The 23,785-nt window shown below is 35.6% G+C and overlaps 1 protein-coding gene and 3 pseudogenes across 1 annotated transcript; 1 reads left to right on the forward strand and 3 right to left on the reverse strand.

Annotated features, from left to right (window-relative positions):
- Window positions 1-13,887: 13,887 nt before the first annotated feature.
- LOC120191483 lies at window positions 13,888-14,552 on the reverse strand (annotated as a pseudogene).
- Window positions 14,553-16,481: 1,929 nt separating this feature from the next.
- LOC120191602 lies at window positions 16,482-17,229 on the reverse strand (annotated as a pseudogene).
- Window positions 17,230-18,577: 1,348 nt separating this feature from the next.
- Window positions 18,578-19,591, reverse strand: LOC120191479 (zinc finger protein CONSTANS-LIKE 7-like). The gene is made up of 3 exons (XM_039194423.1): window positions 19,075-19,591; window positions 18,735-18,887; window positions 18,578-18,659 (listed from the first exon to the last, which is right to left on the reverse strand). Exons 1-3 carry the CDS (start codon window positions 19,564-19,566, stop codon window positions 18,633-18,635), a joined length of 672 nt encoding a protein of 223 aa, XP_039050354.1. The 5' UTR covers window positions 19,567-19,591; the 3' UTR covers window positions 18,578-18,632.
- Window positions 19,592-22,849: 3,258 nt separating this feature from the next.
- LOC120191499 lies at window positions 22,850-23,451 on the forward strand (annotated as a pseudogene).
- The last annotated feature ends 334 nt before the right edge of the window (window positions 23,452-23,785 follow it).

A 23,785-nucleotide genomic window follows, 5' to 3' on the forward strand; every position in this document is an offset into this window, starting at 1 on the left:
TGATGTGCTTATATGAGCTATGATATAGAAATTACATGGTAAATATCTATGAAGTCATAGGAAAAGGTTATAAGAGTAACATAAACTTGAATTAAGAGAATATAAGAAATTTGTATATAAATGAATTTATATAAGTGATATATGTTAGTATGCTACAATATATGTTATAGGATCTCTGTAAGCCTAAGAGAACAAAATATGAGCTAGGGGTTATGAATATAAATGATGATATGATTATGCACAATAAATTAGGGAACTATGATCTAGGTGTTTATATGTCTATAAAAAGATATAAGAACAATATATATAAGCTACGAAATAGGAACTGTGGGATTTTAGGGTTATATAATATTATCTATGTGAGTAAGTACAAATGTGATATCCATATATGACAATGATTTATGAAATTGTATGAAATTGTGATATGATCTACGAGATAATAAATCATGTGAATTATATGAAGTGATTTGTGTGTACATATTTGATATGTCTTACATGATATGTATGATTTCATAAGAAATGACATGAGCTATGTGATTACATGATTATAAGAGATCAGACATGCGATAAGAGATAAGTGTTATGAATGTGTGAATATGAAATGACATAGATAATAATGCCCATGTTATGTGTCATGAGAGCTAGGGGTATAGTTGGCATGCCAAGAGTCGAGGGTCTACGCGGTCCTTCGGGACATATATGTATTCCTTGGAATATGTGTGATGTCTTTTGAGACACATACTTGATCCTTTGTATATGTATATGATTCTTAAGGAATTTTCTACGTGGTCCTTAGGGACATTTTATATGGCACTTCGGTGCAATCCTACGTGGCACTACGGTGCATTTCTACGCGGCACTTTAGTGCAATTATACGAGATGTGGTGACAGCATTTGTGCACAACCTCTATAGACTCACATATCTATAGTTCTCACATGTGTACATGGGCTAATAAAGAGATAACAATAACCATATTACATGTGATTTATATGCTTTTGTGCTATGAATTATATTACATGTTATATATATGATTATATTTGGATTGTATGAATGAATGTGTAACACCCCCAACCCGTACCCGACCCGGATATGAGTCAGAGATACTACATTGACTTTAAAACAAAACTTTTAACAAATAATAGCAAAATATTTGAACTTATATTAAGAAAATACGATAATATACATATTGTAATATAAGTTTACCAAAATATTCAGAGCATACACAACTTAACCCTTTAATTACATGCCAACTACCATTTACATAACAAAATGACCTACTGATTAAGTTGCTTCTGATCTGGTGGTTGCAGGAGTAATGATGTCAAGCTGCTTAACCTGTCTCGTCTACTTTCTCGGATCCTACGTATGAAACACTCACACGCTAAGTCATCGACTTAGTGAGGCAATGTAATAATAATAACAAAGCAATGTAATGACCATGTCATAATGATATGAAATGAGATGCAAACATGTACTTAATCAATGTAGTCTACATCATCAATATCCATACCTGTAAGCATATTACTTTAGCATTCATGAATTTGTATGAATAAGTTTATTGGCCCATGATATCATATTGAGAACCTAAGGTATCTGAGTAATGTGAGGTTGTGCACTATGCTGTCACCACAGCTCGTATAAATGCACCGAAGTGCCGCGTAGAATTGCATCGTAGTGCCATATAATGATGTCCATAAGGACCACATATAATTCCTTAAGAATCATATACATATACTAGGGATCAAGTATGTGTCTTTCCAAGACTTCACACATGTTCCACAGAATATATATATCCCGAAGGACCGCGTAGAATTGCACCGTAGTGCCATATAATGATGTCCATAAGGACCACATAGAATTCCTTAAGAATCATATACATATACTAGGGATCAAGTATGTGTCTTTCAAGACTTCACACATGTTCCAAAGAATATACATATGTCCCGAAGGACCGCGTAGACCCTCTACCCTTGGCATGCGAACTATACCTATAGTTCTCATCTACATAACATGGGCTTTTACATTTCACGTAGTCTATATCGCGTAGACATGTAAATTCTTACCTTTTCACATAGCTCATAACTTTTCCCACATAGTCATGTCATATAATGCATTTTATATGAACTCATGTCATATCTCATAATACAGAATATGCTCATGCACCAAGATATAAAATCTAGACTTATCACAAGTCTAGAATGGAGTATATTTCTATAATTATGCTATGCATATGCACTCACCTATATTTCTTTGCCTTTTCCTCGATTGATCCTACTTGTAGATTGTTCCCGAACTCGTGTAGGCTCAGTATCTACATAATAATTCAATGATACTTATCAGTATACTAATTAATATATTCTAAACTATCATTCCTTAGACTCATAGAAAAGCCAATTTCATCCTTTAATGAGGGTATGCATCGATGCACTACTGATGCATCGGTGCATAAAATGCATTCGATGTTGTATTATTACTGGGATGCATCGATGCATGACTTATGCATCGATGCACTAATTGCATTCGATGTTTCTATTTTAAAAGAGTGCATCGATGCATTACCAATGCATCAATACACCTTCAAATAATTTATGGGTTTTAAACTTTATGCATCGATGCACTATGAATATGCATCGATGCACTCTGCCCAGAATCCTCTTTTATGCCCGAAAATCCACTCTTTTCAGCTTAATACTTCATATATCATCCTCTTTCTTATTTCCTAACTTGCATACTCTTACTTAAGCTAATTATTATCTATTAAATCTTATTCTCCATGTAGAATTTAAGAATCTAACCCAAATTCCAACATGTTCTAATTTAAATTCTAACACCTCATACTTCTTAGTTAGCTTATTGACAAGTCAAAAATCTTATTCAAACTTCAAAAACTCATCCATATCAAAATTTCATCTAAAAACTCATTTTCCAAATCTATCTCTAAAACATTTATCTTGTTGTCTTAATGTCATATAAGCTTTCCTTTAGCTTATATAACATCCAAACTTCAATTTCCAAGCTAAACATCAAAGCAACTACCAAGGTTCAAATTCTTACCTTTACTTGCAAGCTTCACGTTTGGAGAAGGAAGAGAAGAAGATAAGGAAGAAGGAAGAAGAAATGAGAGGATTCTGGAATACTAATGCCCCACGTGGGTTATAATATAACCCCATAACATTTTCTTAATTATAATTTTTCCTTAGAAATGACCATTTGGTCCTTACATTCATTTCATATTTACTAACCATTCTTTTTAAACTATATAATTATTCTACTTTAATCACCAAATGTTAAAACTTTGCAAATTAATCACTAACCCGGCATGAAGGATGTTACAAATCTCCCTCCCTTAAGAAAATTCGTCCTCAAATTTTCAATAAGAAAAGAGATGGGGATACTATTCCTCATATCCTCCTCACGCTCCCATGTTGCTTCCTCTACTTTGTGATTCTTCCATAAAACTTTAACCAATGGAATAGTCTTATTCCTCAATTGCTTAACCTCAAGAGCTAAAATTTGAATCGGTTCTTCCTCATAAGTCAAGTCAGGTCGAACCTCAATCTATTCTGGTGTCACGATATGAGAGGGATCAGATCTATATCTTCGAAGCATTGAAACATGAAAGACATCATGTATCTTTTCCATCTCAGGTGGTAAAGTTAGCTGATATGCTACAGGTCCTACTCTCTTCACAATCTCATATGGTCCAATAAACCGAGGACTCAATTTTCCTTTTCGACCAAATCTCAATACCTTCTTCCATGGGGACACTTTTAAAAACACTTTATCTCCAACTTGAAATTCAATTTCTTTCCTTTTAAGATCAGAATAGGACTTTTGCCGATCAGAGGCCACTTTGAGGTTATGCTGAATTTCTCGAACTTTCTGTTCTACATCTTGAATTAAATCCGGACCAAGAACACTTCGGTCTTTGAGTTCATACCAATTTAATGGAGTACGACATTTTCTTCCATATAATGCTTCATATGGGGCCATCTTCCATTACGCATATTGTTGTAAGCGAACTCTGCCAGTGGTAAATACTTTTCCCATGATCCTTTAAATTCCATTACGCATGCTCTCAACATATCTTCAAATATCTGAATAGTTCTCTCTGATTGCCCATCAGTCTGAGGATGAAAAGTCGTACTAAAGTTTAAACGAGTCCCCAACGCTCCATGCAAAGATTTCCAGAATCTAGAAGTGAATCGAGGGTCTCGATCAGAGACTATGGAAACAGGTACTCCATGCAATCTAATAACTTCTCTAATATACAGCTCTGCATACTTTTCCATAGAGAAATTCGTTCTAACCGGAAGAAAATGTGCTGACTTAGTTAATCGATCAACAATTACCCAGATTGATTCTCTTTTGTTCGGGGTCAAGGGTAACCCCAAAACAAAATCCATCGTAACATTTTCCCATTTCCATTGAGGAATGAAAAGCGGTTGTAATAATCCTGATGGAACTTGATGCTCGGCTTTGACTTGTTGACATATCAAACACTTAGACACAAATTCGGTGATGCTTCGTTTCATCCCTGACCACCAAAATCGATTCTTCAAATCCATATACATCTTGGTTCCACCCGGGTGCATCGTTAACAGACTGCAATGAGCCTCTGTTAATATTTCTTTCTTCAAGTCGTCATTGTCGGGTATTACAATTCTTCCTTTACAATATAGATTTCCATCTGACTTAATCTCAAAGTCTTTAATCTCTTTGTTCTTTACTTGTTCAATTCTTTTCAAACACATTTCATCTTTACCTTGCAATTCTCCTATTCATTCCAACCATGATGGTTTAAGGGTTAATTCTGCACAAAGACCACCGTCTCCCGTTAAAGATAATCTTGCATCCATAGCTCGTAAAGCTGCAAACGTCTTTCTACTCAGAGCATCTGCTACCACATTAGCCTTTCCGGGATGATAGTCAATTATCACATCATAATCCTTTAAGAACTCTACCCATCTACGTTGCCTCAAATTCAAATCTTTTTGAGTCATCAGATACTTCAGGCTCTTATGATCCGTATATAAGTAACAACGCTCCCCATAAAGATAATGACGCCAAATCCTGAGAGCGAATACTACAACAGCCATTTCTAAATCATGAGTGGGGTAATTCCTTTCATGTGGTTTCAACTGTCTCGATGCATACGCTACCACCTTTCCTTCTTGCATTAATACACACCCCAACCCGTTATGGGATGCGTCACTGTATACTACAAAATTCTTGCCAGATTCCGGTTGAACCAATATCGGAGTTTCTGTCAGAATTCTCTTTAAAGCTTCGAAGCTTTCTTGACATTCAGAAGTCCAAACAAATGGTACGTTCTTTCTCATTAGCTTTGTTAGAGGCAGCACAATCATCGAAAAATTCTTAACGAATCTTCGATAGTAACCGGCAAGTCCAAGAAAACTCCGAACTTCAGACACATTCTTAGGAACTTCCCAATCCATTATAGCTTTAACCTTCTGAGGGTCTACTCTAATCCCAACTGCCGAGATCACATGCCCCAAGAAAATTACTTCCTTTAACCAAAATTCACATTTGGACAATTTCGCATAGAGATTTTTATCCCTGAGAATTTGCAACACTAGCCTCAGATGTGTGCTGTGCTCTTCAATGGACTTCGAGTAAACCAGTATGTCATCAATAAAGACAACAACAAACTGGTCCAGATAGGGCTGAAAAATCCTATTCATGAGATCCATGAAAGTAGCAGGTGCATTCGTTACTCCGAATGGCATTACGATGAATTCATAATGACCATATCTCGTTCTGAAAGCCGTCTTCGGAATATCTTTCTCCTGGATCTTCAATTGATGATAACCCGAACGTAGATCGATCTTTGAAAATACTGAAGCTCCTTTTAGTTGATCAAACAAGTCATCAATGCGCGGAAGGGGATACTTGTTCTTGATGGTCACCTTATTAAGTTATCGATAATCAATACAGAGACGCATTGATCCATCATTCTTCTTAAAAAATAACACCGGAGCTCCCCAAGGTGACACACTTGGTCGAATAAATCCTTTTTCTAATAATTCTCGCAATTGATTCTTTAACTCTTGCAATTCCTTCGGAGCCATCCGATAAGGTGCCATTGCAATTGGAGCGGTTCCTGGCATTACTTCAATTTGAAATTCTACCTCTCTATCCAGAGGTAATCCTGGCAGTTCAGCAGGAAAAACATCAGGGAACTCTCGAACTATTGGAATCTCCTCTAACCTTTTCTCTTGAGCTCTTGAATCAATCACATTTGCAAGAAAACCCTGACATCCTTGTAGCAATAATTTCTTGGCAGACATCACTGATATTACATTTGCTAAAGGATTACACATTTCACTGATCACATTAACTTTTATTCCTTCTGGACTCTTCAGGGTTACCTTTTTCAATCTACAGTCGACATTCCCATAATAATGAAACAACCAATCCATTCCCAGAATCACTTCAAACTCGTCAAAGGGTAATTCCATCAGATTAGCAGGGAATTCAATTCCCTGAACCTTTATGGGGCACCCCTTACAGACTTTGTCCACCTGAGTACTATGCCCTAACGGATTAGTTACTATCATCACATTACTCGTAGCTTCTATAGGAATCCTCAACTCCTTTACTAACTTACTTGTAATATAAGAATAATTAGAACCCGGATCAATCAGCACCAATACTAATTTATCATACAACTGAAAAGTACCTGCTATAATATCAGGGTCATCACGGTCTTCACTTGTCTTTAGATTGTATACCCGAGCAGTGGATCGAACTTCAGGTTGAGCAGAGAATTCAGACGGGTTCCTTCCTCTGCCTCTTCCTCGTCTTCTTTGGGAGGAAGAACCAACTCTTCCAGATGGTGCAGGCTCACCAACAATCAAGGGACAATCCCGGATAAAATGTCCGGCATCTCCGCATCGAAAACAAGTCCCAGCAGCCATATGACAAGCCCCATAATGGTTTTTCCCACAGTGCTGACACTGTCTCCCTTGACTCGGAGTAGATCTCCCAGCACCAGATTCCACTGACTGCGTCTGTCTAGGTCTTGCCTGACTTGCTCCCCTAGCAGACGATGCAACTGATTCTGATCTAGCTTGTGATCGAAATCCCGAGTCTCTTCCCCTTTTTGTTGGTACTGAGCTAGAGGAAGTAGTCGTCCTCTTTGATGTCTGAACTCTTGAGTCCCCAAATCTTTCATTTTGAGCCCTTTCAAGAGCTTTTGCACGATTGATCACCTCCTGGAACGAGGACAAGTTTAATACTATCAATATTTCTTTAAGTCTAGGGCGCAAGCCCTCCACGAACCATTCGCAAGCATCTTTTTCAGTAGGCACAAGCTCAGCTGCAAACCTGCTCAGCTTATTAAACTCACATTCGTACTCATATACAGAGCGGCTCATCTGCTTCAAATTCATAAACTCCTGCTTCATTTGTCGGATAAACTGATCTCCAATATATTTGTTTTTAAATTCTTCTAAAAACAAAGACCAAGTCAACTGGTCGGTTGACATCCTCATGGTGACGTTCGTCCACCATATCCTCGCCTGACCCCTCAATAAAGATACAGCTCCATCTAATTTCTCCACTTCGGAACAGTGGAGACCATCTAACATGATTTTCAAATCATTCAACCAAAGATCCGCTGACACTGGACCTTCCTCAGCTTCTCCCTTAAATTCGAGAGCTCCTAAACCTCTCAACTCTTTTGCTACATTAATTCTTTGAGTTAGTGGAGCAGAAGGTTGAAGACGCGTCACAATAGCGTCTAACGTTCTGAAGAACGTATCTTGATCTTGCACAGGCACTCCTTGAGATGCATGTTCTTCACCTTGCCTGGCCAGGGCAGGTGAATTACTGCTTTCAGCATGCCTATCTTCTCCCGCTTCACTTCGGGAGTTATTATGTCCGGACATCTAATAAGAATAAACACATTTTCTATTAGCAAAACAGCATACTAATACTATACCAAATCAGAAGTTCTCACTATTTGTTAGCATGTATTCCATTTAAAGACTCTATAGACTCTGGTTTATGCCTAGAATCGGCTAAACCATAGCTCTGATACCATTAAATGTAACACCCCCAACCCGTACCCGACCCGGATATGAGTCAGAGATACTACATTGACTTTAAAACACAACTTTTAACAAATAATAGCAAAATATTTGAACTTATATTAAGAAAATACGATAATATACATATTGTAATATAAGTTTACCAAAATATTCAGAGCATACACAACTTAACCCTTTAATTACATGCCAACTACCATTTACATAACAAAATGACCTACTGATTAAGTTGCTTCTGATCTGGTGGTTGCAGGAGTAATGCTGTCAAGCTGCTTAACCTGTCTCGTCTACTTTCTCGGATCCTACGTGTGAAACACTCACACGCTAAGTCATCGACTTAGTGAGGCAATGTAATAATAATAACAAAGCAATGTAATGACCATGTCATAATGATATGAAATGAGATGCAAACATGTACTTAATCAATGTAGTCTACATCATCAATATCCATACCTGTAAGCATATTACTTTAGCATTCATGAATTTGTATGAATAAGTTTATTGGCCCATGATATCATACTGAGAACCTAAGGTATCTGAGTAATGTGAGGTTGTGCACTATGCTGTCACCACAACTCGTATAAATGCACCGAAGTGCCGCATAGAATTGCACCGTAGTGCCATATAATGATGTCCATAAGGACCACATATAATTCCTTAAGAATCATATACATATACTAGGGATCAAGTATGTGTCTTTCCAAGACTTCACACATGTTCCACAGAATATATATATATCCCGAAGGACCGCGTAGAATTGCACCGTAGTGCCATATAATGATGTCCATAAGGACCACATAGAATTCCTTAAGAATCATATACATATACTAGGGATCAAGTATGTGTCTTTCAAGACTTCACACATGTTCCAAAGAATATACATATGTCCCGAAGGATCGCGTAGACCCTCTACCCTTGGCATGCCAACTATACCTATAGTTCTCATCTACATAACATGGGCTTTTACATTTCACGTAGTCTATATCGCGTAGACATGTAAATTCTTACCTTTTCACATAGCTCATAACTTTTCCCACATAGTCATGTCATATAATGCATTTTATATGAACTCATGTCATGTCTCATAATACAGAATATGCTCATGTACCAAGATATAAAATCTAGACTTATCACAAGTCTAGAATGGAGTATATTTCTATAATTATGCTATGCATATGCACTCACCTATATTTCTTTGCCTTTTCCTCGATCAATCCTACTTGTAGATTGTTCCCGAACTCGTGTAGGCTCAGTATCTACATAATAATTCAATGATACTTATCAGTATACTAATTAATATATTCTAAACTATCATTCCTTAGACTCATAGAAAAGCCAATTTCATCCTTTAATGAGGGTATGCATCGATGCACTACTGATGCATCGGTGCATAAAATGCATTCGATGTTGTATTATTACTGGGATGCATCGATGCATGACTTATGCATCGATGCACTAATTGCATTCGATGTTTCTATTTTAAAAGAGTGCATCGATGCATTACCAATGCATCGATACACCTTCAAATAATTTCTGGGTTTTAAACTTTATGCATCGATGCACTATGAATATGCATCGATGTACTCTGCCCAGAATCCTCTTTTATGCCCGAAAATCCACTCTTTTCAGCTTAATACTTCATATATCATCCTCTTTCTTATTTCCTAACTTGCATACTCTTACTTAAGCTAATTATTATCCATTAAATATTTCTAAAACTTAGAAATCTAATTCTCCATGTAGAATTTAAGAATCTAACCCAAATTCCAACATGTTCTAATTTGAATTCTAACACCTCATACTTCTTAGTTAGCTTATTGACAAGTCAAAAATCTTATTCAAACTTCAAAAACTCATCCATATCAAAATTTCATCTAAAAACTCATTTTCCAAATCCATCTCTAAAACATTTATCTTGTTGTCTTAATGTCATATAAGCTTTCCTTTAGCTTATATAACATCCAAACTTCAATTTCCAAGCTAAACATCAAAGAAACTACCAAGGTTCAAATTCTTACCTTTACTTGCAAGCTTCACGTTTGGAGAAGGAAGAGAAGAAGATAAGGAAGAAGGAAGAAGAAATGAGAGGATTCTGGAATACTAATGCCCCACGTGGGTTATAATATAACCCCATAACATTTTTTTAATTATAATTTTTCCTTACAAATGACCATTTGGTCCTTACATTCATTTCATATTTACTAACCATTCTTTTTAAACTATATAATTATTCTACTTTAATCACCAAATGTTGAAACTTTGCAAATTAATCACTAACCCGGCATGGAGGATGTTACAGAATGAGTCACATGTTGATTAAAATGATATGTATAAGAGGATGTGGTTAAAGGATATGAGTGATAGGATATGATAGCAGTGATTATTACGGCATTATTACAAGTTATAGTTACATTACATGTTTATTTGCCTCACTAAGTCATAGACTTAGCGTGTGATTGTTTCACACATAGGTATCGAATCGATAAAAGAAGCGAAGAAGAGCAAGACAGGTTAGCATCTCCCTAACAAAATTTTAGATCAGAAAGTAGATAATTTAAATGTGTTTGGTTATTTTGAATATAGTTGGCATGTACTAATTGATTGAGTTGAAAATGCTCTGATTGATTTTGGTTATTTTGGTCGCTTTATGTAAATAAACCGCTTTTATTTTAATGAAAGTTTTAAATTTTCTTTGAATTTTTCTCAAGAGTCAAAGTTTGAAAAGTCAATGTGACACCTCAGCCTCGTATTCAGGTCGGGTACAGGTTGGGGGTGTTACAGTTCTGATCGAATGGCTTAATAAACCCGATGGTGAAGGCAGTGTGACTAATAAACCTTGAAATTGACCCAAACATTGAAAAATAATTGAAAAAAAGGTTTTTGGATTACATCACTACAATAGATGACGACAATTCACTACCAGATGGATACTAGGCTTGGATAGGACAGGGGTGGCGGTGATGATTAGTAACGAATGACAACGGAGATCGAATGTGAGTTTCTGGAATGATCTCTTTTTATTTTGCCATTATCGACAGACGATTCAAGTGCTTAGTGATTAGGGTTGGAATCATGGGTTGATGACAGTACCGAAGGAGGAGGTAGTGAACACCATGAACAGTCAGAGCAGATTTTACAACGATGGCTCGATTTTAGGGAGAAATGGAGATTTTTGGTTAATGACCCAAATCATGGGTTAGGAGTTTCAGGTCAACCGAGAATAAATTTAAATAAACCTATTAGTTATAAGCCTTAGTCTAATATTTGTTTGGGTTGGACTTGGCCTTGGCCCAACATGAGTTAAAAGTGGTGTTTTTAATGAATGTGGAATGATCAAAAGTGCAATTAGACCACCGTTTGAAACAAAAGCTGAATCCCTTAATGGGAGATGATCTCATGTTTTGCCTTCTTTTTTTCTTCATCACATTTGTTTTCTTTCTTCTACCAAAAGCTCTCGTATTCTTTCTTTCTAAGTTAGGCAAATGTTGAAGCTTTATAATCTTTCAAGCTCATTTATGAAATTCTAAGGTAAAGTTTGAAGTCTCCATCTTCAAAGCTTTCTTTTAAGCTATTAAAATCAAAGTTTGGCCATAGAAAACCAAAAGTAGGTTTTAGTGGGGGTTTATGAAATCCAACGTTTCAGCCCATATTTTAGCAGATTTAAGTGTTAGGAAGTATTCATGACTTCAATCCAAGCTCCTAGAATGAGTTAGTAACTCATTTATCTTGTTTTGATTAGTGAAAGAAGTGAGAGAAGGCTCCAAGGCTAAAGGGAAGGAGAAGTTACACCTTGGATGACCTTGGACAGTTTCCAACAGCTAAGAAGTCAAGGTAACACATTTATGATTTCCTCATATCAAATGTGAGTCAATAGGATGCATCTAGCTAGGATATAGAAGTTGTTGAGCATGAATAAACTTTCATGGTAAATTCTCGTATTTGATGTTATTAGCATGTTTAAAGACTTTTTATGACCTCTAATCATTTACATAAGACTTTAAGAACACTTGGGAACCTCATTAGGGCTTTTAGAGTAGTTTAGAGAGCCATATTCGTGCCTAAATAAGGCATTTCTGGGCCCGAGTATCGGTACTGGTTGAACAATATCGATATTGTTCTTCAACCCATTAAAATAAAGGGGTTTTGGGAAGTATCGATACCCCTTCAAAGGGTATCGATATTGATGGCATGGTATCGATACCCTCAGGGTAGTATCGATACCGAAGAAATTTTATCAAACATCAAAACAAATTTTAGTACTGATACTAAAGAAGTATTGATACTACCGATACACTCCATATGAGTATTAATATCACATATTTTTCTAAAACATTGAAACCAAATTTGGTATTGATACCCTTGTGAGTATCGATACCTTAACCTGGGAGTATCGATACTAGTTCAGTAGTATCGATACTACCTTTTGGTTTAAGTCTGTTTTCAACCCAACTTTACATATACTCAAGGGTGAGTACCGGTACCCACGAACATTTTTGGGTAAGCAACCTAAAAGATTTTAAAATGATAATTGAGGGACCCAAGAACGCTTTAGTGACTAAGAATAAGAAAGAATAAGATTTCAAGCGAGAACATTCAATAATGATGAATTACAACTAGAAATACTATCAATTAGGATGACATAAATCTGGTTTTGTTTAACACTCAGGTAAACGACAAGGATACCCGAAATACTGTAGTTAATGATGATAGTTACGAAGTATAGATAGTCTAGATATCCTTAGGTAGTGCGCAGACACTTGAGACTAACTATGGCACAAAGCCTCAATACCCGCAAGGGGTGGGTTAGTTGGGTGGCGTATATGATGTACTGTTTCTGGATGCTCATCCTTTGTAGATTAGAGGGGTGTGTGAGATCCGAGATGTAATACCCCTTAGTCGAACCATGATGTCTACCCTAGAGTAGCGTGAGTGTATGAGCATACTCACTTTTTTTGTGCCCAATAGCATGAGCATTGTCGAATACATTTAGTATGATTTTGTTGTTAGTGTGGCACTGGGCTAGTGATCACAGTGTTCAGAATTGCCTTTTTATTCACAGGTCCTAAGGTGGAGCATTCGAGGAGTCTGTCGTATCGAGGCGTTCTAGACAATCGATGAATTCGAGTACGTCTCGAGTCATATTTTAGAGGGCATGTATTATTCATAGACCTTTGTACATTTAAGTCATAACTTATTTTTATATTCGGTTGTAATATTTTGATATACTATTTTGGGAGCTCCCCTCTACTATAAAGGGGCAATTATTATGTTTTCCTATTTTGGAACTTGAATGATTATTAAATAGTATTTTATGATTGTTTTAAAAAGAAAATTTTAGGTTAGCCGCTCCAGTGATCTCGTGAGACGTTCTAATCGGTCGATCGTATGTCATATCGGATTTGGATGTTACATCTGGAATCTTGTTATTACACAGGGATGAGGGCGATCTGAGTGCAAAAGGAAAACTATGGGTTTTTAGATTTAACTTAAATCTGTTTAAGGATATTGTTTTATTAAATCACATTAGTAGTTTATCTTGAATGGCTAAGGCTTAGGCATAGTTGCCAAAGGACATGGGTTCATTACCCTTAACTACACATTTGAATTTTTATTTATTATTATTATTATTAAAGCCAAAGATTGATAGGACAATCCTGGTTCAAGTCCTCAAAATTTTTTGAACTATCGTTTGGTTCATAAATTTCTAATAAAGCATTAATTGGTCCTCGAAGTTAGTCCCAGAAATTTAAAATTTTAAAACCGAAAAAAAATAAGGTGTGACAACATGTGTTTGGGAAGGTTACTTTCTGAATTGAAGAAACTTATGGGATGCAATAAACAAGCTCCTCTCCTTCTTCTGCATATCAAGCCAATAATAAAATGAAATGATAGATGACTGTAAACGATCCTGAAGGAAGGAAAAAAAGTTCAAGTCTTTATTATCTAACTACCTGACAGGTTAATTGAGAAACATTCTAAACCAGGTGATCAAAATGATGGAAGACGGAATAAACCAAGATCCGCATAGTCCAAAACGATGCCAATGGAATATTCCTTGGGTTCCCCACGCTGACAACAAACGTGAGATAAGTATCGTAAATGATGGTGGTCTCCGGAGTTTGAAGCCGATCTATGAGCTGCTCCAGTGGAGGCTCCATCTTCCTCAAATCTTGTTCCATATAGCCAGGAGCGTAATCTCCGATGCGGTCTAGCACGGAGGTGTAGTCGTTGGGATGGTGCCGAAGCGAATATTGTCTTGTTTGGGCTTTGATTCTATGATGCCACACCACTCCTCAGTGATAACAAATGTTTACGAGGATATCTTTGTTTTTGAAGAGCATAAACTTGTAGAGGATCATCATGGGATTGATGTGGCTACGGGCTGGATATGGCACAACCAAAACATGGCTAACGGCGATTGGTTTCTTTATGACGTGATTCATCTTATGTGACTTCAAGAATACATGGATCCTGGAGTAGAATTTAACTCGTATGATATCTGAAACTGTGTTATTTTGGAGAGTCCTGTTTTTCACAGTGCGGTAACTTATACTTGCATTGGGTCATCCAAACATTAATTATTCAACTACGTTTAAAATTTGAGATGAGCAAAACTCGACTCTAAAAATTATTTTTTTTATTTTAAGTTATTCGAGTCGAGTTATTCAAGTCAACTCGAATTATCAATTCAGTTTTCGTGTTTGAGTCGAGTTGAAATTTAAAAATTTCGAGCAACTCAAAAAAACCAAAAATTTGACTATGATTTTAATATTTTTACGATTTAGTCTCTGATTTCGTTATTCCTTCAATTCCTCATTCATTTTAAGTCTATTTTTAGCTAAATTTCAACCACATGCTCCAAACCCTCAATTTTCATAATTTCTTTATTTCTCCAATTCATACTTTAATTTAATTTCATTTTTTACCAAATTTAAACCACATGCTCATATATCACTATAGAATACCTATGTAACTTCAATTCTTATTTTTTTACTAAAAATATAATCTCTTTTTTATTTAGACCTTAACATTGCAATTTACTCAATTTGGTCTTTTGACCGCAATTGTTTGCAAATTTTTTATTCTCATCAATTCCTTGACTCTTTTATACTCTCGTAAATATTTTACCCTCAAAATAAAAAAAAATATAACATTGTGAATATATTTTATAATTTTAGATTGTATTTGATATATTGAATAACATTATAATGTGAAATATATATCTTATATGATTAGAGAAAGTCGAAAAACCAGAACCAATCCTACCATAATACTATAAATAATTATAATAAAATTAGCATAGAAACTCGAATAACTCTACTCAAATAACTCAACTCAAATTTCTTAAATTTGACTCTACTAAAAAAAATTCAAGTTAAGTTTGAATTGTAAAATACGACTCATCAACTCGAATTACTCAAAATTTTTTAACTTAACTCGACTCGACTCAGACACGGCTGAAGACAGTTGAGTCACCACCTTTGATTTATTCACGGCTGACGACTCAGGTAGTTATGGTTTAAGTTCCATTAAATTTTTAGTTCATTCGAAATGATATTAGTATTTTGTTCATTCATTTGATTTAAGTGAGAAAAATATATATATAATTTAAAATTTAATTAAATTTTAAAATTGAAATTTACACTTAATGTGTCATGACTATTAGAAAATTTCCGTTTTTGTTCAATAAAATAAAAAGTTAATTAAAAAATAAAAGGTGCATATAATAAATAGTATCTAAAGAATATAATTTTTTCCTTTTAAATACTTGGAGTATTTTTTTTATCAAAATAAGTATCTAAAGTTATCGTTTTAGTCAAAATAGGTATCTAAAGAATTTTTTGATCAAAATAAGTACTTAAAATATTCAATATTTTCATCTAAATATCTAAAGTAATATTTAATTAATGTCGCATGCCAATTTTTTTAAAACTTAAATGAAAAAGTTTAAATAGTTTAAGTATATATTTTGACGAAAAATATTTTAAGTACATATTTTGACTAAAAATATAATCTTAGATATTTATTTTAACAGCATCTTCTTCACATCTCAGCCCAAATTGAATTGTACGGGTGTGCTATAGATTTCTCTTTCAACTTGGGTAGTATAAGCCCTTATGGTTGATTTATTATTATACGGTATCAATAAATTATATGGTAAACTACTTGTAATATCACTCACCTTTAAACTCGAGCTCGAAAATGTCACTAACATGACTCTCTCACCAAAATGACGTCGTTTCGGTGCTCAAAAAAACGTTGTTTTGTTATAATCATTTGTTGAAAACTTGCTTTCCAAGGGATTCAAACCAAAGTTCTTCATAAACAAATACTGAACACCCAACCAACAAGCTAACTTAATAACCTCAAATGTTCTTAACAAAACTAATATATGTTTTAAATTGTAGTTATATAGTTTCATCTTCTTCGTCAATCCAAATCCATGATGTTTTTCTAAACATCTTCATCCATGGAAACCGTCCAGCTACCACTTCTTGAAACGTCTTCCCATAAAAATTCGCACACTTCTGCATTTGAGTTTCCGGTTGTTCTTCATTCAACTCCTAATTTTTCAAACCAATAAAATATAGTCAATCAATCTACAATGTACAAAACCATAAAAAATACATAAAATTTATCATTCTCGACTCTTTCAGCGAGATAAGTCGAGAGATCAATGGGATTGATCTTCAAAGCGACCTCTGCAACCGTAACCTTAGGCTTCTTCGGTTTCTTTTGCTTCACCTTCTTCTCCTCTGTCGGCTATCCGTCAGGTCTAACACCTTCCATATCATTGTTATCATCACCATCGTCGTCATCGAGGTTCAATCTGTTATGCTTGGCCTTCATATTAGCATCAACATCAATGTAAGCTCTTTGAGCTTCTAGAATCCGACGGTGGCAATGCTCAGACTGCTTCTCAAGGGAATGGAAAACGTTAGCGCCGTCGTTAGTTAGGGTCCCGTTGAGGAGGGAAAGGCTAAGCCTTTGAGGATCGACATTCGGCTTGGTCTTGGGTTGGCGTTTGGGATATGATACCTTTTGCCAGCCATGGTCAATGTGGTTGCCATCGGTAGTGGCATTAATCGTTTTATTGGATTCGTAGAGATCGACAGATGCCATTGTTGAAAACGTTGGAGAAGAAAGAGACGAGAGTGAAGAACAAGTATACAACTACAATTTAAATATATATATTAGTTTTGTTAATTAAGAATATATACAAATACTTTGGTTCAAATCCCTTGGAAAGTAATTTTCATCAAATGATTCTAAGAAAACAACGTCGTTTTGGTGAGGAAGCCACGTCAGCAACGGCATGGCACAGAGATGCCACGTCATCTTGTCGTTAAGCCATAATTGCAATGAAACATAAACGTCAATGATAAAATTGACAAAATTGAAATGTAAATGGCAATTTCTAGCCTGAGCTTAAAAGTGAGTGATATTTGAAGTTGTTTACCCAAAATTAAATGTCATCTTTTACCAAAATTCTTACAAGCTGATCCACATAAATTATTTTAATAAGGTAATATTATATGATTTATTGTATAAATATGAATTCATAATTTAAATCCTTATGGCCTTGAATCATACGGTGTTATTAGTACTGTTTTTCCTTTGTTAAATGAAAGAAGAATAATGGGAAATCAGAGGATAGGAAGTTGTGAATTGCGATGTGGCCAATAATGGTAGAGCAAAAAGAGAAGGAAATGGGGTATTACAATGTTCACAGTAACACCAGTCCTTCACAAAATCAACATTAAGTTACCAAAAGTCTTGGGTTTTGTCAACAAGAATCATGGGTAATCTTCACCGCCCGAGTTGTCATTGAGATGATGGACTTGCAATCTTTAATGATCCAATTCAATTCAAGTAAGGATAACTAAGTTTCAAGCGATAAGAAAATGGTACAGCTATGCATAAAGATGTTTTTGTTAAAATGTCTAAATCAGGTAATGCAGGAATAATGTGGTGGTTGCAGAGCCAAGTCCCAGCCATCTTTCTCTTTCATTTTATAAGTTTCAAACATCTTCTCTGATTGGTTCCGGTAAAAGTATTTGTGGAGTCGATTCACTTCCGTATCATTTATCAAAGGCATTGGCAGTGTCCTTGCGGAACATTTCCGGTGGATGGACATCCCATCAGAAATAAAAGGGATCCATAAAGGGGAAAGACTCAAGAAAGAAGCTCCCACCAATAGCGTGGTACAAATCAAATCATGAACATGCACAAGGACCATTGGTGTAGTCCCCACAAGGATTTGATACACAATAATTCCCTCGCATTTCACCTTTCTATTTATAATACAATAAAAACCTATTTCTAGGCCTTGTTGCTGATGCAGTCGATGACAAAATACCAGAAATACAACATTCTTTTTCTTTGGGGGTATGGTTATGATTTAAGATCAATTTTATCCACGATAGAAAGCTGGGGATGAGAAGATATTTCGCAATTTATCTAATGGGCGAGACAGACTTGAGAAAAGATATTTTCTTTTTCATTGAGACAAATATCATGCAAAAAGATATTTGAAACAACGTATGGGTTTTCTTCACTTAGGAAACTCTCTTCACAAACCGGCCCTGTAGCAACCAAATTTGGATGCATTACATTTACTTGCATGATTTATAGTGAAGGAGAAAGAGAAGAGGACAAACCTTGAGCCTGGGTCGTTTATCCGCATTGAGCTTGCGAACGTGATACCTTATCTTCTTGCAGAACAATCTAGTCTGCCGCTTCTCTTTGTATCTGAGAACACTCGCTTCCCTTCTTCTCCTTTCTTCTACTTCCATCATTGGCACTTCTCCCGTCTATACAATTTTATTTGTTAAACTTCTTGCAGAATGCTATCACTACACACAACTACTATATAGCCAAAATCCTCTGTTTTTCCACTTCCTAATTACACAGACTAGACTTTAAAAGTTTAAACGGTGTCTATGATGCTGATAATTAACAGAAACAAGAATTAGCAGAGGAGTTAAGTGAAATACTAACATAGTAGCCATTTCCATTGATGACCGTCGAAATGGAACAATCATCAGCCCATAGAGGCCCACGATCCGACCATGCATCCAACACATCTTGGTAATTCAAATTCAAGTTGAGGGAGACCCTTTTTTCATCATCCCATTCCCAGAAACCAAGTTGTTCTGTCTTCACAGCTTGGTTATATTCGATTTCTTCTTCAAAGCATTGGGCACTGTAAACATTGTGGTCTCCCTCCTCCTCTTCACCTTCTTCTTCTTCATCCGCATGCTGGAATCCGCTTTCCCAGTCCATGAAGTCCCAACTGAGATGACCATCTATCGTATCTCCCGACAAACCTCCATGCTCATCCCCCAAAATACCATCAAATTCATCGATGATATCAATCTCTCCAACTGCGTAGCTTCCTTTGGTGTCGTCGAATTCAGAGGTAGTACCATCCGGAACTTCTTGTTCTTCCTTCTTTGGATTCATTACTAACAATGAATTGTTGTACCCCATTAGTTTCCTCTTTCTCCCTCTACTCTTAGTTTTACTCCCTCTTCATATATGCACGGCAATTTTAACTTTACAGGCTGAGATATTTCTTTCGGGGTTTTTTCTTTTGGAAAATGCCATTTTGATCCTACATGGCACCTTATCCTCCCGCTATTGGTCAATTCACTCTATACCTTGTTCTGATTGGCTATCCAGTTCCAGTTTGGAAATAGATACTAGGGCTCTTTGAACCTTTTTGCTGCATGTGGTTGTGAATTGGACCGCCTAATTTCCATTATGGTGCTTTCATATGCATGAGATGACAAATTGGTTCATTGTAGTACAAGACCCGGCACCGAGTAATTAAGGAGAAAAAAACATGAAACGGAAGCCGAGAGGAAGCCTGAGCCAAGAGTAAAGGGTTGGGTTTGCAGCTCTGGTTTTCTGATTACACATTCTCTGTTGGACATTAATGTCCAAATAAATAACTGTGTATTCAATTTTATCATATACACACATACAAGTATAATTAAGCTGTATGTTAGCTATGTTAACTATTTGTTTATCAAATTAAGAAAACTATTTTCGAATGTATAACTCGTCGTACAAGAGGAGAACTGAACACAAGGGCGGTTGGCTTCTTAATGCGATGGGGTGCCAACGCCATAGGTTGATTTCCTTGAAACTTGTGCATATTCTTTGATTCTCAAACCCAACTGATCAAACGGTCCTAAAACAATGCGCCCATACTCATAATTTTGGAAACATCAATAATTGTCCAGCTTAATGATGAGATGCGACATAACCACCGACGATCAAAGAGAAATAGCGGAAAACGACGAAAGCAATTACAAAAGAAAGGGACTTTGAAAGGACAGCTTAGATAATAAAGACCTTAGACGGGAGTGAGTAGGGTTTGATAGAGGAGAGTAAAACAAATGTTTTATCTATAATTTAAATAACAAAATTCATAATTTTATCTCGTTACACAGAAAAACTCAGGGTGTAGATTTTTATCTATCTATTTAGATGACGAGTAATGTGTATGCACAACAAGATTACTTAGTTGTTCTTAATAAATTCATAGTTCAGACTTTGGATGGTCTTGGTAAAAAACACTTAATGAATTTACCGATTTTTAGTTGAACATATATTTTTAATAAATTCATAACCTAGAGTAGAGTGGGTAATCCTACTCACGGAGGACTAGATAAATTTATCATTATAGAGGATAAGTTTTATTAAAACTCTTAATGAATTCAATCTAAGAGTTTGACAGTTCCTAGTGAGAAGAATATATTAAATTTACCGATTAATTAGATTGAATATTTATTCTTAATGATTTATTATCTCATAGTTTGGGTGGTTAATGAACTTGAAGAAATTCACATACCTATTGTGAGGATGAGCTATTGATAAAACTATTAATTATTTTATAGTACATTTTGGATGGTTTATACTGAGATAAACATGATGAAATAACTTACGTAAGTGAGAAAGATTAGACACCTTCTATGAAAAACGTTGGGTCATTTTTCTAATATACTTATTAGAATCCTGAGAAAATAGGGTTAAACATATATACATTATTGTATATACTCTTTGTAGACACATCGAGGACTTCAGTAGATGAAGGAGTTAGATGTATGTTATGAGTTCACCATAATCTTAGAAAGTTCAAGATTCGTTCACTTATCTTAGAGAATAATTACTCATCATCACTATGTACTTGTTCTAGATACGTTCACTAGTGCTTAAGTAGCTAATTTCGCTATTGCTCTTTTCGTGTTTTATTTTCATTGATCTTATTTTTTACGAAATAATTCTTTCACATCAGTGAATAAGTACCCTCTTATAAGGATCGATGATCTGTTTAACTAGATTGATCTTCGATCATGGTATCACCAGTTAAAGATTAGAAAGGAATATATTTTGAAGATGGTTTTCAAAACCCAATATGGTCATTATGAGTTTGTAGTGATGTCATTTGGACTAAATAATGCTCCAGTAGTATTTAAGGATTGGATGAATTGAGTATTTTAGCTATACTTGAATCAGTTCGTAGTAGTGTTCATTAATGATATTCTGGTTTATTCCAAGACTAAAGAAGTACAACATGCACATCTTCATATCATATTGTAGATTTTACGAGATAAAAAGTTTTATGCTAAATTATCGAAATGTGAATTATGACTATCAGAAGTTGCTTTTCTAGACAACATGATTACAATAGAGGTAATTAAAGTGAATCTTAAGAAAATACAATATATAGTGAAGTGGAAAACTTCGAAGAATGTTTTAGAAGTTTGAAGTTTCTTGGGATTAATGGACTATTATCGGAGATTTGTGAAGAATTTCGCAATGATTGCTTCTCCATTTAATAAGCTACTAACGAAAGATGTATTAATTGTTAGACTAAAAAATAACAAGGAAACTTTGATCCACTTAAAAAGATTTTGACATAAACACCAGTTTTAGTGCAGCCAAAATCAGGTAAAGATTATGTAATTTATAGTGATGCGTCTCACAATTGTTTAAGATGTGTTTGATGTAAGAAGGTAGAGTGGTAGACATTTGCTTGAAACACTTTCCTTGATTTTATTAAACCTTTTATGAGTGATTCGAGTTGAGAGAAGAGCAGTACCACCTAAGTCCACTCCAATTTTTGAGTGTATGAATTCTTTGAGAGTCGTGCTAACCTCAGGGGAGTCATTCGTTCATTGTAATGATTACATACATTGGGGTGAATTCGCTTCTAAGGTATTGGTTAATATCACGATACAATTAATCGGTTTTGTAATTATATAATTCATTTTAAATTTTTCCAGTCAGGGTTAATATCTCGTTTTGCCGCAATCAATTTTTCTAACATTACACACCCCACACATTTAAAGGTTAACCCCCAAGTATTTGGTAATTGTTTAACTAACTCTGGACTAACCTAATTACCAAACTAACTGCCCAATGCTCAATTTTACAATCCTTAAACTCAACTCCTTGTAATATTCAACATTCTCGCTTCTTCTTCAACCTTTCTTTATTTCTTCAATCAATTGAACACACATCTTTTCTCGAAATATCATATTGCAAACGCATAGCAGTAGTTTTGTCAGACCATCAACCAACAGATATTATTAGACCATAACGTAATTAACGTAAAGATATTTGTTAGTGACTTTTTCTTCTGATCAAGTGAATGTCTAAATCAACATATTGTAATTTAAACCAAATATTTAGTAACTGTGACCGAGAGCCCACAAGAAACAACTAACAAAAAGGGGTAAAAAAACAGTAACGGAGATCGTAGCGACGGCGATTTAGTATGTCCGGCCGTAACCACCTTACGCCGCCGTCATCTTTATCCCGCTCCATAATCGAACGCACACCTTTCATCAACACCACCGCCTCGAAGACCGAATAGCCATCCAACACCGCGATATCCAATCCCTCCTCGACAACCAACGCCACGCCGCCGCCCATGTGGCTCTCAAGCAGAATCTTGCACTCGCCCAGCAGGAGCTCCGCCATCTATCGCCGCTGCTAACGTAAAATCTGAGAGGGATGCGGAGGTGAGGGAGGTTTACGACTGGTCACTGAAGATGGATGCCGAAGCGCGTGCCTTTGATGCGATGAACTCTGAGCTGTTTTGTGTACGGGCTGATGTAAAGAAATTTTTGGAGGATAACCAGGAGCTAAAGGCAGAGTTAGAGGCTGTCAACGATGAGATAGCCAAGGCAAGAATGGAGGCGAATCAAGTTCCCGTACTTATGGAGGATATGGAAACTGCACGGAAAGAAATCCATAAAGGAAGGTAATTCTCAGCAGAGTTTCTTCTATTTGAACAAAATATTTTTTCCTTTTTTAAACTGTGAACGGAAATTTCAGCTTTATTCATTGCCATTTGACCAATTTTTTAGGCTTAATTATAAAGTAAGTGTCGAAACTACAATATTTTTCACGAATAAGGGTTTAAATTATTTTTTTAAGATCTTGATATTTAATGTTATAAACGTTACCACTTTAGGTGTCTAGACCGTCAACGGCGTTAATTTTTTTCATTAAACCCACATTAACCCAAAAAATTATATTGTTTAAGAAAACGCATACAAAAATTTCAAAATAACCCGAAATATTAAAAACCTTCATTTTAACCCTTATACCCGCACTGACCACCGCCTTTTGTCGTCGACGAAGTTTTATCCGACCTTATCCTCGGTGACCAAAATCCCTTTGAAATCATAAC

This window comes from Hibiscus syriacus, unplaced genomic scaffold (genome assembly GCF_006381635.1).
Source record: "Hibiscus syriacus cultivar Baekdansim isolate YM2019G1 unplaced genomic scaffold, ASM638163v2 tig00116970_pilon, whole genome shotgun sequence".
In the NCBI taxonomy this organism is placed as follows: Eukaryota; Viridiplantae; Streptophyta; class Magnoliopsida; order Malvales; family Malvaceae; genus Hibiscus; species Hibiscus syriacus.

Bases quoted from the DNA above. Each gene is read 5' to 3' on its own strand.
- LOC120191479 (XM_039194423.1), bottom strand. From the start codon at position 19,566: ATGGGGTACAACAATTCATTGTTAGTAATGAATCCAAAGAAGGAAGAA. The intron at 18,888-19,074 runs GTTAGTATTTCA...AAAATTGTATAG, and splicing joins TCAATGGAAATGGCTACTAT to ACGGGAGAAGTGCCAATGAT. The intron at 18,660-18,734 runs GTTTGTCCTCTT...TGGTTGCTACAG, and splicing joins ATAAACGACCCAGGCTCAAG to GGCCGGTTTGTGAAGAGAGT.